This window comes from Hyperolius riggenbachi, chromosome 2 (genome assembly GCF_040937935.1).
Source record: "Hyperolius riggenbachi isolate aHypRig1 chromosome 2, aHypRig1.pri, whole genome shotgun sequence".
Taxonomy (NCBI): domain Eukaryota; kingdom Metazoa; phylum Chordata; class Amphibia; order Anura; family Hyperoliidae; genus Hyperolius; species Hyperolius riggenbachi.
In genome coordinates, this window is record NC_090647.1 from 340,343,989 (window position 1) to 340,362,976 (window position 18,988).

General features: G+C 43.0%; 1 protein-coding gene across 1 annotated transcript in view; it reads left to right on the forward strand.

The window, feature by feature from the left end:
• The first annotated feature begins 7,548 nt into the window (after positions 1-7,548).
• The window catches only part of PKP1 (plakophilin 1), a 74,386-nt gene continuing 62,946 nt past the window's right edge, over positions 7,549-18,988 (forward strand). Inside the window, exon 1 of the mRNA XM_068269455.1 lies at positions 7,549-7,933. Within this exon, the coding sequence (XP_068125556.1) occupies positions 7,726-7,933 (208 nt within the window). The 5' untranslated portion in view covers positions 7,549-7,725. The remainder of the gene's footprint in view (positions 7,934-18,988) is intronic.

Here is an 18,988-nt window from a genome sequence, read left to right on the forward strand (position 1 = left end):
CACTGGGACGCACTCAAGAGGCCACCCTGCAGTGTTAGGGAGTCTTGCCTTGAACTCCGTACTGAATAGGTACTGACCCTGGCCAGGATTCAAACCCTGGTCTCCCATGTCAAAGGCAGAGCCCTGAACCAGTACACTATCCAGCCACTGCTGGATAATGGTTTTGGTCCTTCTCCAACCTACTCTCTGATCCTGGCAGCAGCTGTGCTCCTTCAAAATCTGCATGCGCAACCTCGGTCACGGACCTCCTCAATCATACTCCCATGGCTGGGTGCTTTCTGCGCTTGCGCAGTTTGTAAGAATTGCAACTGCATGCGTGGTAGCCAGCGAGTGACTGTGTTGGCCTGGTTTTGGAGAGGCACACAGAGCAGCGAAAAGAGGTGAGTTAAACTGGGCATATTTTGATCACTTTAGTGTATCTTTAACCACTTGAGGACCTAGGGCTTTCTACCCCTTAAGGACCGGCCACTTTTTTTCCATTCAGACCACTGCAGCTTTCACGGTTTATTGCTCGCTCATACAACCTACCACCTAAATGAATTTTGGCTCCTTTTCTTGTCACTAATAAAGCTTTCTTTTGGTGCTATTTGATTGCTCCTGCGATTTTTACTTTTTATTATATTCATCAAAAAAGACATGAATTTTGGCAAAAAAATGATTTTTTTAACTTTCTGTGCTGACATTTTTCAAATAAAGTAAAATTTCTGTATACATGCAGCGCGAAAAATGTGGACAAACATGTTTTTGATTAAAAAAAACCCATTCAGTGTATATTTATTGGTTTGGGTAAAAGTTATAGCGTTTACAAACTATGGTGCAAAAAGTGAATTTTCTCATTTTCAAGCATCTATGACTTTTCTGACTCCCTGTCATGTTTCATGAGGGGCTAGAATTCCAGGATAGTATAAATAACCCCCAAATTACCCCATTTTGGAAAGAAGACATCCCAAAGTATTCACTGAGAGGCATAGTGAGTTCATAGAAGATATTATTTTTTGTCACAAGTAAGCGGAAAATGACACTTTGTGAGAAAAAAAAAAAAAAAAGTTTCCATTTCTTCTAACTTGCGACAAAAAAAAAAATGAAATCTGCCACGGACTCACCATGCCCCTCTCTGAATACCTTGAAGGGTCTACTTTCCAAAATGGGGTCATTTGTGGGGTGTGTTTACTGTCCTGACATTTTGGGGGGTGCTAAATTGTAAGCACCCCTGTAAAGCCTAAAGGTGCTCATTGGACTTTGGACCCCTTAGCGCAGTTAGGCTGCAAAAAAGTGCCACACATGTGGTATTGCCGTACTCAGGAGAAGTAGTATAATGTGTTTTGGGGTGTATTTTTACACATACCCATGCTGGGTGGGAGAAATATCTCTGTAAATGACAATTTGTTAATTTTTTTTACACACAATTGTCCATTTACAGAGATCTTTCTCCCACTCAGCATGGGTATGTGTAAAAATACACCACAAAACACATTATACTACTTCTCCTGAGTACGGCGATACCACATGTGTGGCACTTTTTTGCACCCTAACTGCGCTAAAGGGCCCAAAGTCCAATGAGTACCTTTAGGATTTCACAGGTCATTTTGAGAAATTTCGTTTCAAGACTACTCCTCACGGTTTAGGGCCCCTAAAATGCCAGGGCAGTATAGGAACCCCACAAATGACCCCATTTTAGAAAGAAGACACCTAAAGGTATTCCGTTAGGAGTATGGTGAGTTCATAGAAGATTTTATTTTTTGTCAAAAGTTAGCGGAAAATGACACTTTGTGAAAAAACACAATTAAAATCAATTTCCGCTAACTTGTGACAAAAAATAAAATCTTCTATGAACTCGCCATACTACTAACGGAATACCTTGGGGTGTCTTCTTTCTAAAATGGGGTCATTTGTGGGGTTCCTATACTGCCCTGGCATTTTAGGGGCCCTAAACCGTGAGGAGTAGTCTTGAAACGAAATTTCTCAAAATGTCCTGTGAAATCCTAAAGGTACTCATTGGACTTTGGGCCCTTTAGCGCAGTTAGGGTGCAAAAAAGTGCCACACATGTGGTATCGCCATACTCGGGAGAAGTAGTACAATGTGTTTTGGGGTGTATTTTTACACATACCCATGCTGGGGGGGAGAAATACCTCTGTAAATGGACAATTGTGTGTAAAAAAAATCAAAAGATTGTCATTTACAGAAGTATTTCTCCCACCCAGCATGGGTATGTGTAAAAATACACCCCAAAACACATTATACTACTTCTCCCGAGTACGGCGATACCACATGTGTGGCACTTTTTTGCACCCTAACTGCACTAAGGGGCCCAAAGTCCAATGAGTACCTTTAGGATTTCACAGGTCATTTTTGTTTCAAGACTACTCCTCACGGTTTAGGGCCCCTAAAATGCCAGGGCAGTATAGGAACCCCACTAATGACCCCATTTTAGAAAGAAGACACCCCAAGGTATTCCGTTAGGAGTATGGTGAGTTCATAGAAGTTTTTATTTTTTTGTCACAAGTTAGCGGAAATTGATTTTAATTGTTTTTTTTTCACAAAGTGTCATTTTCCGCTAACTTGTGACAAAAAATAAAATCTTCTATGAACTCACCATACTCCGTACGGAATACCTTTGGGTGTCTTCTTTCTAGAATGGGGTCATTTGTGGGGTTCCTATACTGCCCTGGCATTTTAGGGGCCCTAAACCGTGAGGAGTAGTCTTGAAACCAAATGTCGCAAAATGACCTGCGAAATCCTAAAGGTACTCATTGGACTTTGGGCCCCTTAGCGTACTTAGGGTGTAAAAAAAAAGTGCCACACATGTGGTACCGCCGTACTCAGGAGAAGTAGTATAATGCGTTTTGGGGTGTATTTTTACACATACCCATGCTAAGTGGGAGAAATATCTCTGTAAATGACAATTGTTTGATTTTTTTACACAAAATTGTCCATTTACATAGAAATTTCTCCCACCCAGCATGGGTATGTGTAAAAATACACCCCAAAACACATTATACTACTTTTCCTGAGTACGGCGGTACCACATGTGTGACACTTTTTTGCAGCCTAGGTGCGCTAAGGGGCCCAACGTCCTATTCACAGGTCATTTTGAGGCATTTGTTTTCTAGACTACTCCTCGCGGTTTAGGGCCCCTAAAATGCAAGGGCAGTATAGGAACCCCACAAGTGACCCCATTTTAGAAAGAAGACACCCCAAGGTATTCCGTTAGGTGTATGGCGAGTTCATAGAAGATTTTATTTTTTGTCACAAGTTAGTGAAAAATGACACTTTGTGAAAAAAAAACAATAAAAATCAATTTCCGCTAACTTTTGACAAAAAATAAAATCTTCTATGAACTCGTCATACACCTAACAGAATACCTTGGGGTGTCTTTTTTCTAAAATGGGGTCACTTGTGGGGTTCCTATACCGCCCTGGCATTTTACAGGCCAAAAACCGTGAGTAGTCTGGAAACCAAATGTCTCAAAATGACTGTTCAGGGGTATAAGCATCTGCAAATTTTGATGACAGGTGGTCTATGAGGGGGCGAATTTTGTGGAACCGGTCATAAGCAGGGTGGCCTTTTAGATGACAGGTTGTATTGGGCCTGATCTGATGGATAGGAGTGCTAGGGGGGTGACAGGAGGTGATTGATGGGTGTCTCAGGGGGTGGTTAGAGGGGAAAATAGATGCAATCAATGCACTGGGGAGGTGATCGGAAGGGGGTCTGAGGGGGATCTGAGGGTTTGGCCGAGTGATCAGGAGCCCACACGGGGCAAATTGGGGCCTGATCTGATGGGTAGGTGTGCTAGGGGGTGACAGGAGGTGATTGATGGGTGTCTCAAGGTGTGATTAGAGGGGGGAATAGATGCAAGCAATGCACTGGCGAGGTGATCAGGGCTGGGGTCTGAGGGCATTCTGAGGGTGTGGGCGGGTGATTGAGTGCCCTAGAGGCAGATAGGGGTCTAATCTGATAGGTAGCAGTGACAGGGGGTGATTGATGGGTAATTAGTGGGTGTTTAGGGTAGAGAACAGATGTAAACACTGCACTTGGGAGGTGATCGGACGTCGGATCTGCGGGCGATCTATTGGTGTGGGTGGGTGATCAGATTGCCCGCAAGGGGCAGGTTAGGGGCTGATTGATGGGTGGCAGTGACAGCAGGTGATTGATGGGCGGCAGTGACAGGGGGTGATTGATGGGTGGCAGTGACAGGGGGTGATTGATGGGTGGCAGTGACAGGGGGTGATTGATGGGTGATTGATAGGTGATTGACAGGTAATCAGTGGGTTATTACAGGGGAGAACAGATGTAAATATTGCACTGGCGAATTGATAAGGGGGGGGTCTGAGGGCAATCTGAGCGTGTAGGCGGGCGATTGGGTGCCCGCAAGGGGCAGATTAGGGTCTGATCTGATGGGTAACAGTGACAGGTGGTGATAGGGGGTGATTGATGGGTGATTGATGGGTAATTAGTGGGTGTTTAGAGGAGAGAATAGATGGAAACACTGCGCTTGGGTGGTGATCTGATGTCGGATCTGCGGGCAATCTATTGGTGTGGGTGGGTGATCAGTTTGCCCGCAAGGGGCAGGTTAGGGGCTGATTGTTGGGTGGCAGTGACAGGGGGTGATTGATGGGTGATAGGTGATTGGCAGGTGATTGACAGGTGATCAGTGGGTTATTACAGGGAAGGCCAGATGTAATTAATGCACTGGCGAATTTATAAGGGGGGGGGGGGGTCTGAGGGCAATCTGAGCGTGTGGGCGGGTGATTGGGTGCCCGCAAGGGGCAGATTAGGGTCTGATCTGATAGGTAACAGTGACTGTTGGTGATAGGGGGTGATTGATGGGTGATTGATGGGTAATTAGTGGGTGTTTAGAGAAGATAACAGATGTAAACAATACATTTGGGAGGTAATCTGACGGCGGGTTTGCGGGCGATCTAATGGTGTGGGTGGGTGATCAGATTGCCCGCAAGGGGCAGGTTAGGGGCTGATTAATGGGTGGCAGTGACAGGGGGTGACAGGGGGTGATTGATGGGTGATAGGTGATTGGCAGGTGATTGACAGGTGATCAGTGGGTTATTACAGGGAAGAACAGATGTAATTAATGCACTGGTGAATTGATAAGGGGGGGTCAGAGGGCAATCTGAGCGTGTGGGCGGGTGATTGGGTGCCCGCAAGGGGCAGATTAGGGTCTGATCTGATAGGTAAAAGTGACAGGTGGTGATAGGGGGTGATTGATGGGTGATTGATGGGTAATTAGTGGGTGTTTAGAGGAGAGAATAGATGTAAACAATAGATTTGGGAGGTGATCTGATGTCGGATCTGCGGGCGATCTATTGGTGTGGGGGGGTGATCAGATTGCCCGCAAGGGCAGGTTAGGGGCTGATTGATGGGTGGCAGTGACAGGGGGTGATTGACGGGTGATTGACGGGTGATTGACAGGTGATGGACAGGTGATTGACAGGTGATTGACAGGTGATCAGGGGGGATAGATGCATACAGTACATGGGGGGGGTCTAGGGGGGGGGGGGGGGGGTCTGGGGAGAATCTGAGGGGTGGGGGGGTGATCAGGAGGGAGCGGGGGGCAGGGGGGGGGATAAAAAAAAATAGCGTTGACAGATAGTGACAGGGAGTGATTGATGGGTGATTAGGGGGGTGATTGGGTGCAAACAGGGGTCTGGGGGGTGGGCAGGGGGGGGTCTGATGGGTGCTGTGGGCGATCTGGGGCAGGGGGGGGGGAAATCAGTGTGCTTGGTGCAGACTAGGGTGGCTGCAGCCTGCCCTGGTGGTCCCTCGGACATTGGGACCACCAGGGCAGGAGGCAGCCTGTATAATACACTTTGTAAACATTACAAAGTGTATTATACACTTTGTATGCGGCGATCGTCGGGTTAACATCCCGCCGGCGCTTCCGTATGGCCGGCGGGATGTTGCGGCGGGTGAGCGGCGCCAGGCGGAGGCGGAGGATCGCGTCACGGATGACGCGATCGCTCCGCCCATGCCCATACAAGGACCGCCGCCATTTGTCAATACGGCGGTCCTTGCGGCGTCCACTTCCCGTCCGCCAATTGTATATACGGCGGTCGGGAAGTGGTTAAATAAAAAATAAAAAAATCATACTAATAATAGGCAATACAGTTATAGAGAAATGTCATGTTTGTTGGTGTAGTCCATTTAGTTTAGCTCTGAATATTGCTAGGTTTAATGGCAAACATTTTTCAACTTAATTACTATGTTTAACCCTTTCCATTACTTTTTATGGATCATAGATGTCCCATTATGCTCTTCCCTTTGCTTTCACTGTGCAGGGGGGAGGGAGGGGGGCATCAATGACCCTGCAGCCAGCTGGGAACTAACACAAGGAGGTGACACTTCAATCAGGGAGGGGTCTGACACTGAAATGTGCTCTAATTTTTTTTCTTTTTTTTTTTTAATGGACCATAAACCATTTTGATTTCCTTGTAAAACATACAACTCTTTTTTTTTTTACTTAGTAAGAGAGAGAGAATACAGGTGGAAGGTTTTCACTTTCATATAACTTAAACACAGAAAAGGAAATCAAAGTGTTGGAAACTTAACACTAAAACAAATATATTCAAGCACCTTTTATGGTATGTATTTATGTATACAGCAGTATTCTATGCCTGGGGATTTGCACCTAAGCTTAGCAAACACAGTAGTAAAGAATAGAGAAGGAAAGAACTGATCATTTATCACTGGTAGGCCATAGGTTAGCTGCGCGGTCTGTGTTGTGTCTGATGAGGAAGGTGTGGCTCCTGCACTGTAAAGTAAGTTTGTATGACAGCGTGTTTACGCATGCATGTGACATGGGTGTGAGTACAACACAGAAGGGGGAATAAGCTATATGACACAACGTCAATATGCTGTATTGTGTGTAGCAGATGCTGACACCTACATCTTGCATAATAGCTAACTTACCTATAGAAAGTCAGGTAGAAGTGTATAGATGTGCTGTATGTATACATAATCAAAAAGCTTGTATCTCCTTAGATGTGCAGACAGTATAGATATATCATAGCTACATGCTCTACTGACAAGTAAAAGTCCCTTTAAGGCAGAAGACACACTTGTTTATCAGTTTTCTGTGTGCATCATGTTGTGTGTGTGTATGCAGAAAAACGCACATGTTTTTTCACAGCGGCTAATGTAATTGGTAGAGAAAACTGACTGAAAATGTGCAGAATTGACCTGCAAGATGTCACTTTCTGCACGCAAAAAATGCAGAAAGTCTGAACTAGCTGATCGATTAACATGATTTCTTAGTTTAAATCAGTTTTTCTGTGCAGAAAAACATGCACAAAAACAAGTCAAGTGTATTTGGATGTGAGCTCAGATCTATCTATCTATCTATCTATCTATCTATCTATCTATCTATCTATCTATCTATCTCTGTCTGTCTGTCTGTCTGTCTGTCATCTCTGTAACATTCTTCATTCTTTGCTTTCTTTCCCAGAGGCATTGCAGATGAAGCAGTTTTTAGTCACAGCTAGGGTGGGGTTGGAAGTACAGAGGCGTGTCATAAAAATGCAGATACACCTTTCCAGAGCTGTACAGGTTTTCTCGTCAAGGAAGCTGTCAAAGCACGGCACTTCTGCAGTGTAGAGGAGATCCAGGAGCCTTTTTCTTGGGATTTTTATCCATCAGAATTTTATTCGCTTTCTGTATCAAAAACATTTAAAAACATTGCAGTTGCTCGCAGACTCAAAAGAAGGACTATTGCCATGTTGTCCTCACCTTCTCCGCTGAAAACAGCCCTGCCATCAGAAGTCTTTGTATGGCAAAATGAGTCGTCTTTGGCGCTGCCATCAGACACTCGCCTGAAAAGTGGTGCGAGCGGCGATCAGCGTGTCAGAGAACAAGTCATGATGACAGTGAAGAGGCAAAAGCCAAAGACTTCTCAGTCTTCTACCCTCAACTATGGCACCAGAGGTAAGCGCACACCCGCTCCTATACAGGATTATGTCATTCAAAGTCAAAGCATTCCGAAATGACTATTTAGTATTATTTGTGGGAATATTCCTGGAATAAACTCACTGTACACCAAAATATGAATAGTAAATGAAGCATTATTATTGCATCTGCAATTTCAATTCCAAAAAAAGCTGTGTATGCACTTTACAATCTGACTGCATCATTTTTGTGTAATCTTACCAAATCCATAGTAAGTAGTATATATGGCCTCCTACCTAAACGCTAAACTAGATAATAAGTCATGTACAGACATAAAATGCTTGCCCAATAGAAACAATTCAGTCATCAAACATTTCCACCTAACCTAAGTATGTGGTAAGAGTTAAATCCTCTGCAATGCATACTCTGCATACTCTGCAGCACGTTAAGTCGTTAATGCGGACTTCAGGTGTCCATACATTATGTGATTTTCCATCGAGTGATTAAGCGATCGACTTTCTTGGGAGAGCAACAACAGTGTGGTCGATTGAAAGTCGATTGACTAGTGGCCCACACATTGCAAGCGAGATCTTATGCGATTCTCCTTCACTAATCGAGCTGAATGATTTTGTGCCTCCCTGCTCTGAAACCAAAAGTCGATTCTGTGTAAGTGGAAATCATGTGAACAGCAGCCGATTCCTTTGCGATCGGCCACGATTTTCATCCCTGCCCAATTGAGTAAATTAGTGGATTTAAGAAGATATTGACCCATTTCAACTGATTGAGCAGAATGAAACATAATTAATTCTTCATTGATCTGACAAAATGACCAAATCGATTGGTCAATCAAACAGGAAAATTTGGTAAAGTATGGGGCCTTTTAAGATGGCCATACACCATACAATCTTGATTTCACCATTGGATCACTTTAATGTAAAATACTGTAAGATCTTACCGAAACAATCTGTCTAAGCAATCTGGTAAGAGCGTGTGCCAAGATTGACCATTTATCTTTCAGTTTGCTTTTAGATCAGTGAAAGGTTGCTTTGATTGGTTGCTATAGCTTATTGTACTTTGCACTTAAACATTTTATTCATAGGTACAAAAGACAAGTTATTTAAAAGGTTAATGTTCAACATGGGATATGGACATGAATTATAGTTGTGTTTTCATAGTCATTATGGAAACAGAAGTTTAGTACAGTTGTTGTGAGAGTGGTGAAAGTGTTCTGCTGTTTCTTTGCAGAACATTTGAAAGTAATTACTTTGCATGCCTCTGCAGCAGTAAGCACTTGTATTTCAACTTGAGTGGAATACAAAGAAGGTGATTTACTGCAGGGAGTAAGTTCCACCTCAACTGAGAGAACTCGTTCAGTAAAGATTTAAACAGGTTAAAGGGATTTTTGAAAATGAGTCTGATCCTCAAATGCTGTTGCCAGATGGAAGTTTGTTGTGGCGTGTTTGACCAGTACATGAGTTTCTGGTCTACAATACAGCAATGAATGGATAATTACCGGTAGGCTGTGAATGGGCAGCATGCTCGTCCGACAGGATACCAGGGAATTACAACAAAAGGGAAAATTGAGGTTTACCTGCATTGTATAGGGGATCAACCATAATAATAGAATGGAGAGGTGAAGAAACTGTACTGATGCACAAAGCATGTTTTTATTGGTGAGTAACGTGTAATTGACAGAGCAAACAATAATAAAACAAATCCTTCAGCTATGCGACCTACCCTGATAGATTTGTTTTCACATTGTTTGTATGCTACTATTATGATAGTTCATCTACTTAGCAAAGCATTCAAGAAAATGTCCCCAGTGCTGTAATGCTTTTGTTGCCAGAGGTGGCTCCAGCCTTAGACTCAACACATGAGCAGGGGGGTGCACACAGAGGAAGGGGAGCTGGGTGGTGTAGGTCAGGGCAAGGAGAGGTGTATAAAGGTCAGGACATTGTTAAAGTAGATTAGGTGAGAGAAGCACGGTGAGAGCAGGGACTGTTTACACTGTATCGATGAGGCATGGGTAGGTGAGAGCCAGGGGGATTGACATGGGTGGTTGGAGGGATAGATGAGGGTCAGGAAAGGCGAGTTGAGGTGGCACAAGGTGTTGGCAATTAAAATGGATGCAGGATCTAAGGGTAGATACGGAGTAGGTGAAGGTCAGAAAAGGTGACAAGGTGGGTGAAAGGATAGATGCAAAGTGGATGGGGTCAGCAAAGGTGATATGAGTGTTGCAAGATTAAATGAGAGGTGGATGATGTTATTAGAGGTAACATATGGGATAGACGTGTCAGAAGATTGGAAGGAGGTAAAAGAATAACCATGGTGTTTTAGAGGTATTGAGAAGTTACTGGAGGATCATGGAAGGATACATCAGTGGTGGGTTGATGAGAGTCAAAAAGGTCACAACAGGAACAAAAGGATGGATAAGGTGAGGGTGTATTAATGGGGATCAGTAGACATCACGTTGAGGAAACAGGATCGATTAGGAGGAGGTAGGTAGGTGAGGGTCAAAAGAGGAGCTGGAAAAACAGAAGATAGGTGGATGAGATTGTGGAGGTTAAAAAAGTCTCATGGAGTTGGAATAATAGTTAGGTGGGTAGGTAAGAGTCAGGAGAGGTAAAGGATAGATGAGGGGTGGGTACTTTATTCTTTACAAAAGCACACACTGCACAGGATTTATACAAACAGGAGCATAGCAGGCAGATGCAGAGGCTGTAATTGCACCATGGCCCTGCGCCCTCCTGTAGACACTGCTTTGGTTCTTTGTGTTGTAGTGGTGATAAGCACCTCTATATTTGCGTTGGATAGTAATAATCACTGCTTAAACCTCACATAGTGGCTGTCCTTGGAAAGCTAGTTTTGGTATTATTAATCATGTGACTATTATACATATAGTGCTGGGTGCCCAGTGTAAAATTTTCACTGGGGCCCATGGCTCTACAGCTAAATCACTGTATACAAAGGTGTCAGCCTCTCTACTCACCTGCACTCTATTTTGACAGTTGGTCTGAGCAACTGCCACCAAATAAGTACTTTTAAAAATAAAGAAAACCCTGAGAATCCTCCATGAGGAGACTAACTAAAACCTATTTGACTACCTATTGTAAATAACATGACATGACATGAGAAAAATGGTAATGTATGGTGCATTTTACTCTGGGACAAATATACATCATATATTGATTCTCTTCCTGCTGTTGTCTGGGCTTTCCCTACAGCCACATGCTTTTGTCCACACTGAGAGTGGTATAGTACAATTTACAAAAACATCCCGGATGGCTACAATTTGATGTGGTGGAGAGGGTTCCCCCCTTTCATTGATGTGAAATTGGGCTACACCACATTATGTTCCAACACAGCCAATGGCAATGCCAGGTAGAGATGGCCCGAACAGTTCACCGGCGAGCAGTATTCTGCGAACATCGGCTGTTTGCATTTGTGGCGAACAGCGAATATTTGTCGTGTTCGATTCGCCCCCTATACATTATCATTGAGTTAAACTTTGACCCCTTACCTCACATTCAGCCTGCCCATTGAAGTCTATGGTGGTTCGCAAGATTCGCCTGTTCACGAACACTTGCGGAAGTTCGCGTTTGCAGTTCAAGAGCTGAAAATTCTATGTTTTTCAGGTTTTCTGCTACATGAAGTACAGGTTATTCATTTTAGACCTCACACCCCTACCCCTACCCCTACCCTTAGTATATGTGATCACTGCAGCTCTGCCATAGGGCAATTGGGCAAAAGGTACAATTTTGTGTTATTAAAACAGATTGCATTTGAAATTTTCACCTACATATGATTGGGATGGAAGTATCACTCATTATACATCACTTTAATACCGTGGTTTCGATATGTAGATATTTCCTTCATGCCCTTTTAAACCAGTTGTACTTCCAGAACCACCGATTTATGGCATATCTATAGGTTATTATTTTTGCACAGTCACGTAGTAATTTCAGGCTATTTTAGCCTTTATCAGTAGGAGTGAGAAAAAGCATTCCTAAATGCAAATCTCTATTGACCTAGTCAGAGAATTACATTTAGTCAATCAAAACCTCCAGCTACTGGAAAACTAACTTGCTTCTTGCTAATGTTTGGGAGCTAGTGGCTTTGATATGTTCAGTTGTCATGGTCGTAGCAATAGCCATAGCAGCCATAGCAGCAGCTATGTGGCCCTGGAGCAGAGGGGGCCCAGGTGGTACTTAGTGTTTGATGTATGCACTAATTACCTTCTTGTGTTCCTCCACCCACTGAATTTATCTCAGTGCCCGGTGGACTATGTAGAGTGTAGATTGCACCAGAATGTAAATTGATCAATCAATTCATACCCATAGGGTAGGGGCCGGTGGCATTGCTCAAGAATGCCTACATCTGAGGGCCCCATGAAAATTTTGCTATTGGGCCCCATAATCTCCAGCTATGCCACTGTCAGTTGTCTTTACTTATCACTACAGAAATCCTTTGAACAAGACAGTGTAATCAAGGAATTTGCTTACATTTACATTTCCTTATCAGGAAAGGGGGGGGGGATTTGTGGTATGACAAAGGCACTCTACACACAGACACACAAACATACACACACGCACATACACACACGCACATACACACATGCACATACACACACGCACATACACACATGCACATACACACACGCACATACACACACGCACATACACACACGCACATACACACACGCACATACACACACGCACATACACACACGCACATACACACACACACTCACATCTCGTTACACAAAAACAATGTCATCTTCATTATGTATGTGTGAAAGAGAAAAGATTGCTTCTACAGTGCATTTTAACAAAACTGTGAAACCACAATTTAAATTGTACCTGAAGTGACATATGCCAGGATGAAATAAACCTGTATATGTGCAGTCCCAACTCTACTTAGAACTAGGCTGTGTTCCGTTTTTCCTACACAGTCTGTTCATTGCATTCAATTTCTATTGACCCTTATACTGAACGGAGGTAGAAAAATTGTGCATTCATTGGCCAATCAAAATTGAAAGTGTGTACCAGGCTCAAGTCTGCAGTCAACCCTAGCATGTTTGTCACGGGTAACTAATTAGAGCTGCTAAAACTCTGTGTAGCTGAGCAAAATTTCTAAAGCCTTGTATACACTTTAGTTGGAACTTGATTGAGGTGGCTGTTTGGCTTTGGCACCATTTAAATATTCGACACGCCGCACCTTTAAATGACGCTGCTGACCAAGCACATTGTACCCCTCCTTACCTCACCTACCAGAAGTTTCTGCATCACATCGCACTTTCGCATCGCATTTTCATAATTTGCACTTTTATAGAACAATGTGTTACATCAATTATGCATAACGCTGTTATGGACAAAATTGCACAGTATGGAAGACAAATTAGTTAATTTGGGTGCCAGGTGACCACCCCAAATGCCTTGTGTGATGGGGTGTAAACTTCAGACATCGGTGCCTGAATATCACTATATTAATGGGCGTAGGGGCTCATCTATTATATAGTTGAGCCCCTAATGTTAGGGATTAAGGTAGGTGGAGGATAAAATTAATAGTCAGGGAGAGAAGCTTAAAGAGAAACTCCGACCAAAAATTTAACTTTATCCCAATCAGTAGCTGATACCTCCTTTTACATGAGAAATCTATTCCTTTTCACAAACAGACCATCAGGGGCGCTGTATGACTGATATTGTGGTGAAACCCCTCCCACAAGAAACTCTGAGGATCGTGGTACTCCTGGCAGTTTCCTGTCTGTGAACCTTGTTGCATTGTGGGAAAAAGCTGTTTACAGCTGTTTCCAACTGCCAAAAAAGCATGCAGCAGCTACATCACCTGCCAACAGTAAAAATGTCACCATGTAATAAATGCCAGAATGTAAATCAGGGATTTAAAAGATTTTACAATGGGCAAACACTGACTAAATCATTTATACATAATTATTGTAAAAATGAAGCACTTTTTTTACTACATTATTTTCACTGAAGTTCCTCTTTAAGCCTGGTACACACTTTCAATTATGACTAGTCAATCACTGACTAATTTTACATCCTCCATGTAGTATGAGGATCAACAGATATTGAACACTATGAGCAGATTGTGTTGGTAAACCCTCATACCATATGGAGGTGGTAAAATTGATCAATGATTGGCCAATCATTACTGAAAGTGGGTACCAGACTTTAGGGTTAGACATTTAGGAAGTGGATTGCTATGAGAGGGAGGGTTAGTGTTAGGTCTTTAAGGGGTTTTAGGGGGAAGGTTAGTGTTAGGTATAAAGCAAACCAATAGTAGTATTGGTATTATACAATAACTGATATTATACCTAATTGGCAACAAGAGCAACTTGCTCTAGTGTGTTCTCAATATTAGCAGTTAAACTAGATGCTGGACAAGATTTTTGCAGAAAATTTAACCACCAACTCCAAGGGTTTTGTAAATTATAAGCCACTACATAGGTATAAGTACCAGGGCTGGGCAGAGGCAGAGGCAAGAGAGGCTCCAGCCTCAGGGCGCAGTGTAGGAGGGGGCGCACAACTCACTCAGCTATCATTCCCCTTTAGTGTTTGAAGCAGAGAGAAATAATGAAAGGGGATACATGGCAGTGACTGCAAGCCAGATAACTAGAGATTATGGTGTTGGGGGCCCTGGGACGCCTCTTAGTCTAATAGCAATCAGTGTGTGACGGCTGGGGTGGGAGGGATGGAGGGGCGCAATTTGGTGTCTCTCAGCCTTGGGTGCTGGAGGACCTTGTCCCGGCTCTGATAAGTACCTTGATCATTATAATGCTATAGCCTGTGCTGGTCCTGCTCTCCCCTCAATTTCACTAAGAATGAGCATTTCCAATTCATGAATTTAATATTTGTATAGCGCTGACATGTTCCACAGTGTGTGGTCTAGTGTCCTTCGGAGGGTCTCATCTAACCTTTACCATGATCGTATGTCCATCATAAACCAATTTTGGAGCTTACAAACTCCATGCACAAAGTATCCTGGCCCGGGTTCAAACCTGGGAACGCGGCGCTCTTGCTACAAGGCAAGAGTGCTATCCTCTATGCCACCTTGCCATCCAGTCATGGCCTGGTCAGTGGTCATTATTTGATCGAATGTGAACTGGGACCAAGGTGTAACTGGAGCTTGGAGGGTCCCCTAGCAAAGGCCTGGCCCGCAGACCCCCTGCAGATTACTGCTCAGCATGGCAGCCAGGGCCCTGGTATTGTTAATAAGGGAATGAAGATGGCAGCATCTGTATTCTTCTCACTTCAAGTTCTCTTTAAATAGTGTATCTCTCCTCCCCAAGAAAAAAATGCTTGAAGATGTCTACAAAACTGGCCAGGATTATCTACTCTGTCATAGAAGCTGTTGCAGGCTGGATAATCTCTCAGCAGAGATCAGTAGGTGGAGAGAGGCAGCCTATGCTGGCACTATGGAGGAAAAAGGTTTATCATTATTAATAACGCATGCAAATGGACAGATAAAGCTTCCAAAACGGTTCACTAGGCAGCACATCAAAGATCCACCGATAACATCTGCTCTTATTAGCCTGGTATAATCTGTTATAAATACTGGTTTAGGTGAACCAGTAACAGAAACAAACAATGTTTGGGTGTATACTGTAATAATCCATCAATGTCAAAATTCTGCTGTATGTGCAGAAAGGCTCCTGACTGGGTGTGATGAGAAAGACGTACCATCTGTGTGTGCGTCAGATGTCACCGCATCTCCTGCATTCACATGTTGCACTCAGTAGAAGGATTCTCCAATCTGGGATAGAACTGATGATGATCAATTGTATATGCAATTCACCAGCTCAGGCCTGCAAGCCTGATCACATAAAACCCCAGCCCTACTGAGTCCTGACACATTGCAGTGTTGTGCAAAAGTAGAAACAGGGCCGGATTTACCATAAGGCCTTGTAGGCATGTGCCTACAGGCGCCTGATGATGGAAAGGAGGCTCAAATCCCTCTCCGAGCGCTTCCCTCTCTCCTTCCCTATGCATGAATCTCAAGAAGAGCGTAAATGTGAGGTTACTCACCCAGCTCTTGGCATTTCACAAACGAGATATTCCTCCAGTCGGGGGCAACTCTAGCTACTTAATATTGAGGGTACCTCTGGCTACCTAATGCTAAGGGAAACCTGTAGCTGCCTATGATGGGCAAGGGAAATAAGGGAGAAGTGACGGCTGAGCCGGCCAGCACACTTGTGGTGTGATTCAGCAGAGGTTTGTAGGTTCATGGAGGGTGAAGTCTAGGGTGCCTGTAGGCTCCTGTGAGGTATATCCGGGCCTGAATAGAAATATCCATAGGCTATATTAATTATTCTTATTTTGTGTTACAGTAACTAAAATGAATGTAGCACCAAACTGCAGTATCTCTAGCTAGCCTACGAATAGGGCCAATATACAAGGCCTTCTGACCACTGCCCCCATTAGCAAGCTGCTGCTGGTGTGGGTCTGGTCATATGTAAGAGCAGTTATCTGTGGTGCACTCAGTACATTCAGACTATGCAAACCTTATGTGTGGCTGCTCTTATTGATCCAGACAGTATTATGCCTAAGGTAAAATGAGGTAACTGGGCAAGATGTTTTTTCCCTCATAGAGCAAGTTCTTCAATGATAATGAGGGAAGGAGACTCCTAGGCACTTTATAAGTACATGTAAATAGATTAGATATATAGGAGTGCTAACAGAACTGAACAAAGTGTCCAGTTGATGCTATTTTGGGGTCTATTCTAGACTAGATAATGTTCCTTACCTAGTTTTAACACTGTGCATTATATTCTGGGTATGTTGCTTGTGACACATGCACATTTTACAGGCCATTAATTTGGACAACATTGGAGAACATAAATAATTCTGTAACTTTGTTTTGTGTTGATTGAAAATTAAATCGATTGGTAGACATTTGTATACTTCCTTTGGGCTGTATTGGTGAATTTGCAATGATATGACTGCAGAGACACACAGTAATTAATCCAGACAGCCCTATACTTACAGAAATAAGGTTTTTGGTGAAGGTGCCTCCGTGTAACTGCAATGCCACAAATACCGAGGCACTAAGCCTCCAATAGCCCCTGCCTGCTGTGCTCTGAAATGACTCAGGCAAGGGGGGGCAAGGCAAGATTTGCAGGATTATTTCTATTCTCCGATAATTGTGAGCTCAGAAGATCTTTAGTAAGTATGTCAGGCACAAGTTAATTTACTTATTTAATAAAGTTGAAGAGAAATCGAGAGCCCAATATGGTGTAGTATGTCAAAATTGATTGGATAAATGAAACAGTGAGATGGTAATACTCACAAACACGGGTTACCACCTAGGTAACCACTCATTAGGCAGGTGAGGAGATTAGACCTGTCCTCACTCAGGATTAAGAAGTCGCTCTCTGTAGATAGGAAGAAAGGGGGTAGATCACCCCTCCACCTGGGGTGGACTCAAATATATTGGTAGGTGAACAGAGGCGCCAGAAGGATAAAAGTACATAAAATTTTAAAAAAATTGCTGGGAGGAAGTGGTGGACTCGCCTCCGTTAAAGCAGACTCCAAGGAATGTAAATATATAGATATACACATTTATTGAAAATACCCCAAAGATGCAACGCGTTTCGCGGGCACAGCCCACTTCTTCAGGCAATAAGCAGGGGATAAACAACAGCAATTCAGTTATAGCAAGCAGAGCACCTCTGTGAAGGTGCTCTGCTTGCTATAACTGAATTGCTGTTGTTTATCCCCTGCTTATTGCCTGAAGAAGTGGGCTGTGCCTGCGAAACGCGTTGCATCTTTGGGGTATTTTCAATAAATGTGTATATCTATATATTTACATTCCTTGGAGTCTGCTTTAACGGAGGCGAGTCCACCACTTCCTCCCAGCAATTTTTTAAAAATGTTATGTACTTTTATCCTTCTGGCGCCTCTGTTCACCTACCAATATACTTATTTAATAAGCAAGTGTAATACATACTCCAGGTTCAAGGTTTCTTCTGTATTAGTGTCTGCCACTGATTTTCAGTTTTCACTGACTCCTAAATATACAGTATGAAATATGCAAAGTCTCATGGTAAGATTAGATTAAGTTCACAGTGGAACTTGCTGTGCCCCTCAAACCTTCCACTACTGAAGAATGGTATTATTGGAATGAGTTATTCCAGCAGGTTTATTAACCTTCTATTGATAAATATGTTCTAATTCTGCTTATTCTAACAAAGTTCAGAGTCACCCCAAGATAACATAAGTGCATTGTGTGCAACCTGCACTGAGCTCTATTCCCCATTGGAAATGTTGGCATCAGCACAAATAGCCACAGCTGGTTCTACTTGTATGTCGTTCGTGAAATGCGTACTACACAAATATAGTGATGAGTTATACTTGACACATGTGTTTTGCATATATTTCTATCATGAGTTACGCAAACTACATAACAAGTGTTAGATTGCTTGTGAAACTCTCAGTAAAATTTACCTGCGCCGACTGCACATGTAAATTTTACATGTCCCTTTCCGCAGCTGGAGAATGGTATTAGTGGAAAGTGTTATTCCAGCATTTTTTGTCCAGTTTACCTTCTATTGATGTGTGTATTCTAATTCTGCTTATTCTAACATAGTTCAGATTCACCCCAAGGTAACAAAAGTACATTGTGTGTGACTTGACCGGCACAGACTGTAAAGGAGGTCATATGCCTCTGACATAGTCCACTATAAAAGGATCAGACCCTAGTAACCATACTTAGAAAAAGAGCTTGGTTTTTTAACCTAGATTTTGAGAGTAATTTGCTTTTCCAGACATATTATCTACAAAGAGTCTTATTTACTTATGTCAGAAGCACTGTGCACCTTCATTATGGCAGCCCCACACACAAGTCATGGAAATTAGCCTTTTCTTTCTGGCTGATTACCACAGTGTCACTGTATTATATTAAATATTATGATTTGTTAATAGAATCACTGAACCTATTTATTCAAAATTCCGAATAAAGAATTACGGTATAGTCTACTTTTTAGAGGCTTGTGTTTACATATACCAGAAAATGAGAAGTGACTATCTCTTTCATCAGTTTCTCAAGGTCTGTACACACGCTAGATGGAAGTCAGCA